At 52.3% G+C, this 7,500-nt stretch overlaps 1 protein-coding gene across 2 annotated transcripts in view; it reads left to right on the forward strand.

The window, feature by feature from the left end:
* Positions 1–7,500, forward strand: part of UBASH3B (ubiquitin associated and SH3 domain containing B) — a 160,506-nt gene that overhangs the window by 86,725 nt on the left and 66,281 nt on the right. For both annotated transcript variants that reach the window (XM_083163582.1, XM_083163583.1), the window contains exons 2-4: positions 557–610; positions 5,064–5,250; positions 5,941–6,139. In XM_083163582.1, coding sequence (XP_083019708.1) covers positions 557–610; positions 5,064–5,250; positions 5,941–6,139 — 440 coding nt within the window. The remainder of the gene's footprint in view (positions 1–556; positions 611–5,063; positions 5,251–5,940; positions 6,140–7,500) is intronic.

Genomic DNA, 7,500 nt, shown 5'->3' on the forward strand with positions numbered 1-7,500 from the left:
TGAAAGCAATTTTTGGCAGGGATACTGATCGGTTTCAACCTGCTGGGTATAGAGAGGGAGCTGTGAAGACAGATTGGAGGTAGGAGCAGAAAGGGACTTGGGATGGGGTAGATATTTTGTGGGCTCAATACGGTCACACTGAAAGTGGAAGTAAAAAACGGTCACAACTGAAAGTGAAAGTAAAAACGGTCACAACTGAAAGTGAAAGTACATCTCGGCACCAGCTCATGGCTGTAGGAGGGTAGTAGTGCAGACCTGCCAATGGCATCGCTGTTAGAACCCTGCATCTGGGGGGCTGTGCACAAGTTGGCGATGTATTCCAGCTTCTGATGCAGAAATCTGATGGCACCGCGCACCTCGGTGTCTGGCCATGCATGGACAGTATGGCTGATCTGAAGCCCGGTGTAATGAGCGTGAGGGGAAGCAGCGGCCTGGCGGGGATTCGGGAATTACACTCATATACACACACAGTCTGTTACATGACTTACTGGTGGAAATCTGTAAGAATATGACTTATATGATGTCTTCTTATATGTCTGTATTTCTGTGTTTTCAGGCAGAAAGCGCTGGCATCGTCAGGAGGGAGAAGCGTACAGGCAGCGTGTGATTGGTTGGTACATATTGTTATGTATACATATACACCGTCTGTACATGGCGATTACGTGTCTGCAGCCGCGGCATTATTCTGGTAGATTTTGTAGATTGAGTTTTGCTGTAAAGGATTATTCTGCTGTTAGTAAATGTCTGCATGGACAGATCTATGATTATCGCCACCACTAGGAATGGCTCCTCCCTCTGCGCTATAGATACAGGTGTGAGCCGCCCTCTGCGCTATAGATACAGGTGTGAGCGGCCGGCTCTGTCCTGCAGTAACGTTACAAGCGCCGCCCTCTGCGCTATAGATACAGGTGTGAGCCGCCCTCTGCGCTATAGATACAGGTGTGAGCGGCCGGCTCTGTCCTGCAGTAAATGTTACAAGCTCCTCCCTCTGCGCTATAGATTACAGGTGTGAGCCGCCGGCTGTGTCCTGCAGTAACGTTACAAGCTCTTCCCTCTGCGCTATAGATACAGGTGTGAGCCGCCTGCTCCGTCCTGCAGTAACGTTACAAGCTCCTCCCTCTGCGCTATAGATACAGGTGTGAGCCGCCTGCTCTGTGCTGCAGTAACGTTACAAGCTCCTCCCTCTGCGCTATAGATACAGGTGTGAGCCGCCGGCGCTGTCCTGCAGTAACGTTACAAGCTCCGCCCTCTGCGCTATAGATACAGTGTGAGCCGCCTGCTCCGTCCTGCAGTAATGTTACAAGCTCTTCCCTCTGTGCTATAGATACAGGTGTGAGCCGCCTGCTCCGTCCTGCAGTAACGTTACAAGCTCCTCCCTCTGCGCTATAGATACAGGTGTGAGCCGCCTGCTCTGTGCTGCAGTAACGTTACAAGCTCCTCCCTCTGCGCTATAGATACAGGTGTGAGCCGCCCGGCTCTGTCCTGCAGTAACGTTACAAGCTCCTCCCTCTGCGCTATAGATACAGGTGTGAGCCGCCTGCTCTGTGCTGCAGTAACGTTACAAGCTCCTCCCTCTGCGCTATAGATACAGGTGTGAGCCGCCGGCGCTGTCCTGCAGTAACGTTACAAGCTCCGCCCTCTGCGCTATAGATACAGGTGTGAGCCGCCTGCTCCGTCCTGCAGTAATGTTACAAGCTCTTCCCTCTGTGCTATAGATACAGGTGTGAGCCGCCTGCTCCATCCTGCAGTAACGTTACAAGCTCCTCCCTCTGCGCTATAGATACAGGTGTGAGCCGCCTGCTCTGTGCTGCAGTAACGTTACAAGCTCCTCCCTCTGCGCTATAGATACAGGTGTGAGCCGCCGGCTCTGTCCTGCAGTAACGTTACAAGCTCCGCCCTCTGCGCTATAGATACAGGTGTTAGCCGCCTGCTCCGTCCTGCAGTAACGTTACAAGCTCCTCCCTCTGCGCTATAGATACAGGTGTGAGCCGCCCTCTGCGCTATAGATACAGGTGTAAGCCGCCGGCTCTGTCCTACAGTAATGTTACAAGCTCCTCCCTCTGCGCTATAGATACAGGTGTGAGCCGCCCTCTGCGCTATAGATACAGGTGTGAGCGGCCGGCTGTGTCCTGCAGTAACGTTACAAGCTCCTCCCTCTGCGCTATAGATACAGGTGTGAGCCGCCCTCTGCGCTATAGATACAGGTGTGAGCCGCCTGCTCCGTCCTGCAGTAACGTTACAAGCTCCTCCCTCTGCGCTATAGATACAGGTGTGAGCCGCCTGCTCTGTGCTGCAGTAACGTTACAAGCTCCTCCCTCTGCGCTATAGATACAGGTGTGAGCCGCCGGCTCTGTCCTGCAGTAACGTTACAAGCTCCGCCCTCTGCGCTATAGATACAGGTGTTAGCCGCCTGCTCCGTCCTGCAGTAACGTTACAAGCTCCTCCCTCTGCGCTATAGATACAGGTGTGAGCCGCCCTCTGCGCTATAGATACAGGTGTAAGCCGCCGGCTCTGTCCTGCAGTAATGTTACAAGCTCCTCCCTCTGCGCTATAGATACAGGTGTGAGCCGCCCTCTGCGCTATAGATACAGGTGTGAGCGGCCGGCTGTGTCCTGCAGTAACGTTACAAGCTCCTCCCTCTGCACTATAGATACAGGTGTGAGCCGCCCTCTGCGCTATAGATACAGGTGTGAGCCGCCGGCTCTGTCCTGCAGTAACGTTACAAGCTCCGCCCTCTGCGCTATAGATACAGGTGTGAGCGGCCGGCTCTGTCCTGCAGTAACGTTACAAGCTCCTCCCTCTGCGCTATAGATACAGGTGTGAGCCGCCGGCTGTGTCCTGCAGTAACGTTACAAGCTCCTCCCTCTGCGCTATAGATACAGGTGTGAGCCGCCGGCTCTGTCCTGCAGTAACGTTACAAGCTCCGCCCTCTGCGCTATAGATACAGGTGTGAGCCGCCGGCTCTGTCCTGCAGTAACGTTACAAGCTCCGCCCTCTGCGCTATAGATACAGGTGTGAGCCGCCCTCTGCGCTATAGATACAGGTGTGAGCCGCCTGCTCCGTGCTGCAGTAACGTTACAAGCTCCGCCCTCTGCGCTATAGATACAGGTGTGAGCCGCCCTCTGCGCTATAGATACAGGTGTGAGCCGCCTGCTCCGTCCTGCAGTAACGTTACAAGCTCCTCCCTCTGCGCTATAGATACAGGTGTGAGCCGCCTGCTCTGTGCTGCAGTAACGTTACAAGCTCCTCCCTCTGCGCTATAGATACAGGTGTGAGCCGCCGGCTCTGTCCTGCAGTAACGTTACAAGCTCCGCCCTCTGCGCTATAGATACAGGTGTTAGCCGCCTGCTCCGTCCTGCAGTAACGTTACAAGCTCCTCCCTCTGCGCTATAGATACAGGTGTGAGCCGCCCTCTGCGCTATAGATACAGGTGTAAGCCGCCGGCTCTGTCCTGCAGTAATGTTACAAGCTCCTCCCTCTGCGCTATAGATACAGGTGTGAGCCGCCCTCTGCGCTATAGATACAGGTGTGAGCGGCCGGCTGTGTCCTGCAGTAACGTTACAAGCTCCTCCCTCTGCACTATAGATACAGGTGTGAGCCGCCCTCTGCGCTATAGATACAGGTGTGAGCCGCCGGCTCTGTCCTGCAGTAACGTTACAAGCTCCGCCCTCTGCGCTATAGATACAGGTGTGAGCGGCCGGCTCTGTCCTGCAGTAACGTTACAAGCTCCTCCCTCTGCGCTATAGATACAGGTGTGAGCCGCCGGCTGTGTCCTGCAGTAACGTTACAAGCTCCTCCCTCTGCGCTATAGATACAGGTGTGAGCCGCCGGCTCTGTCCTGCAGTAACGTTACAAGCTCCGCCCTCTGCGCTATAGATACAGGTGTGAGCCGCCGGCTCTGTCCTGCAGTAACGTTACAAGCTCCGCCCTCTGCGCTATAGATACAGGTGTGAGCCGCCCTCTGCGCTATAGATACAGGTGTGAGCCGCCTGCTCCGTGCTGCAGTAACGTTACAAGCTCTGCCCTCTGCGCTATAGATACAGGTGTGAGCCGCCGGCTCTGTCCTGCAGTAACGTTACAAGCTCCTCCCTCTGCACTATAGATACAGGTGTGAGCCGCCGGCTCTGTCCTGCAGTAACGTTACAAGCTCCGCCCTCTGCGCTATAGATACAGGTGTGAGCCGCCGGCTCTGTCCTGCAGTAACGTTACAAGCTCCACCCTCTGCGCTATAGATACAGGTGTGAGCCGCCCTCTGCGCTAAAGATACAGGTGTAAGCCGCCGGCTCTGTCCTGCAGTAATGTTACAAGCTCCGCCCTCTGCGCTATAGATACAGGTGTGAGCCGCCCTCTGCGCTATAGATACAGGTGTGAGCCGCCGGCTCTGTCCTGCAGTAACGTTACAAGCTCCGCCCTCTGTGCTATAGATACAGGTGTGAGCCGCCCTCTGCGCTATAGATACAGGTGTAAGCCGCCGGCTCTGTCCTGCAGTAATGTTACAAGCTCCGCCCTCTGCGCTATAGATACAGGTGTGAGCCGCCCTCTGCGCTATAGATACAGGTGTGAGCCGCCGGCTCTGTCCTGCAGTAACGTTACAAGCTCCGCCCTCTGCGCTATAGATACAGGTGTGAGCCGCCGGCTCTGTCCTGCAGTAACGTTACAAGCTCCGCCCTCTGCGCTATAGATACAGGTGTGAGCCGCTGGCTCTGTCCTGCAGTAACGTTACAAGCTCCGCCCTCTGCGCTATAGATACAGGTGTGAGCCGCTGGCTCTGTCCTGCAGTAACGTTACAAGCTCCGCCCTCTGTGCTATAGATACAGGTGTGAGCCGCCGGCTCTGTCCTGCAGTAACGTTACAAGCTCCGCCCTCTGTGCTATAGATACAGGTGTGAGCCGCCGGCTCTGTCCTGCAGTAACGTTACAAGCTCCGCCCTCTGCGCTATAGATACAGGTGTGAGCCGCTGGCTCTGTCCTGCAGTAACGTTACAAGCTCCTCCTTCTGCGCTATAGATACAGGTGTAACTGGTATGAGAGCCCTATTCATGAGCGGATGTTACTGTCTTACAGGCTGTTCTCACATATAGATGACCCTTTCCTGGATGATCCCCTGCCTCGCGAATATGTCCTGTACCTACGGCCCATGGGCCCCCTCGCCCAGAAACTCTCGGACTTCTGGCAACAGTCGAAGCAGCTGTGTGGGAAGAACAAGGCCCATAATATATTCCCCCACATCACGCTGTGCCAGTTCTTCATGGTAGGTTCTGCATTGTCGCTGTGGCCTCGGAGTAACTCTTACAGGTGGCACATGTGGCACGGCGTGGACACCCACACTACATCCAGCTGTGACTTCTTCCTTGGGTCACCCCAGACTGTACCTGCTACCAGGGGGTCCTCCCCTATCACCATTATGGTAGTGCAGCAGGCTTGGCCCCAAAGGCCACCATGTGGGGCGCCATATTTCCTGTGGACGTGGGCATTCGCATTGGTGACTGCATGCAACATGACAAAGGTTTATCTCCGCCCTCAGCGCCATTAGTAGGGCTTTGTAGGGTGAGGGTTATTTAAAGAATTCTAGCCACGCCCACATCGTTAAATATTTAATAAAGCATTGTTTATTTTTTCTTTCTTTTTTATGTATATTTAATTTTAAATCTTTCATTTAATTTCTATTTCATTTGTTTATTATTGGAGGAGGCCAGACCTGAGCTTTCGTCTCCATTGCACACACGCAAGTGCAGAAAACCTAAATAGGCCCGATAACTTGTTACACGAGATTCTGGCAGCCGAACGTGCTGGACATTGCTGAGGGCATGCTGATCTTTATGGTGCATCTAGGCTGCATTATGCTATTTGTTAGGATAAGGATTACAAGCGAATGAGCGGGCGCGGCTAATAACTGGGATTTTATCCTATCTGCAATATTATTGGTGCTTTCTTTCCACAGTGCGAGGACAAAAATGTGGACGCGCTGTGCGAAGCTTTACAGACCACCGTCTCTCACTGGAAATCCAAATTCCCCAACCCCCTCCCGCTGGAGCTCTACACCTCTTCCAACTTCATCGGCCTCTTTGTGAACGAAGACATTGCAGAGATTCTGAAGAAGTTTGCTGCAGATTTCGCGGAAGAAGCCTTGATTAAAACAGGTGGGGAGATTCTGTGGGAGCGCTACGCCAGCGGCTAAAACTGGCGCAGCCTTTCGTGAAAATGATATATATATATATACAGCCTCATTACTATTGTTAGCAGCATAGTGCTGATGTAGCGAGGGAGGTGATACAGAGAGGGATTTATTTATGTAGGACTCTCAGAAGGTCTGAGATACAGGGTGGTGGTGGGGCGTGGTGGTGTGGGGGGTGCCAGAGGGGCAAGAAGCATCCCATGGCCTGGTCCTAAACAGCATTTATTAAGGAGCAAATTCCCCCCCCACCCCCCATATTTCCACCAAGTATTTTAGATTGGAGTGTATTGCTTGTTCGCTCACTTCACACTGCCATATATTTCAAAGTCCGCCTTAGATACCTACAATAGTTGCTGCTGGCAATTCAGGGCCTGATTCTGCGTCGCACACGGCGGGGGCAACTGTCTGTGGTCGCCAGTGGTTTTATACAAACGTCCTACAAATTCCTTCCCTTTTGTACATTCATGCAGCCAAATGTGCACGGACCAAGGCTCCCACTTTTGAACCTTACCTGGACAGGTCCTGATTCTTCAAATGGGGCATATGCCTGAAATTGCCTGATTAAAACCCAGAAACACACTTTTTGCTGATGTCTGACGCTTCGTTATCTCCTGCAGCCATGGAGACAGTCAGTGCAGCCCGCAGATTGTTTCCATGACTGCAGAGATTGGTAACTGCCAGGATGACCTTGTGTACATGCAGATCCCATGCGTATATCAATCCTTGGATCTCCCCTCATGTTACATACCCAGAGTTCTACATGTCACAGTGTGGCTCATCAGCTACGCAAGCGGCTCGCTGTACAGGACTGATTCAGCTTTGTTAGCAAAGCAAAAAAAGGGCAAATGAGCAAAACCATGCTGCACTAAAGGTGGAGCAGATGTAACATGAGATTTAGGTGTAAATTTACTAAAGCTTTTAAAAATGAAAAGAGGTGATGTTGTCCTTAGCAACCAATTAGATTGTATCTATCATTTCTCAATTGCAACCTAAAAAAATGATAGACAGAATCTGATTGGTTGCTTTGGGTGGGGTGTGTTCAAATTGAAATCTAAATTACAGTGTAAAAATAAAGCTGTCTAACATCTGACGGGCGACATGCAAAAGCGGCCAGTATTTACCCTGCACAGAAACAATACAAATGTTCTTTGCTCTCCTTGCATTGCCGCAGCGTGTGTTCCGGGCACAATTTTTTTTTGTATTACTGAATTTGGCCCTAAAATAAAATCACCTGCAATGAATTAAGGACATTGTTCTGGTCCACACGCAACGCTGCAAAATTTGCAGAGTTGCATGTGGATGTAACACTGCCCCCCCCCCCGCTCG

Source organism: Crinia signifera, chromosome 19, assembly GCF_055691185.1.
Source record: "Crinia signifera chromosome 19, ASM5569118v1, whole genome shotgun sequence".
Lineage (NCBI taxonomy): Eukaryota > Metazoa > Chordata > Amphibia > Anura > Myobatrachidae > Crinia > Crinia signifera.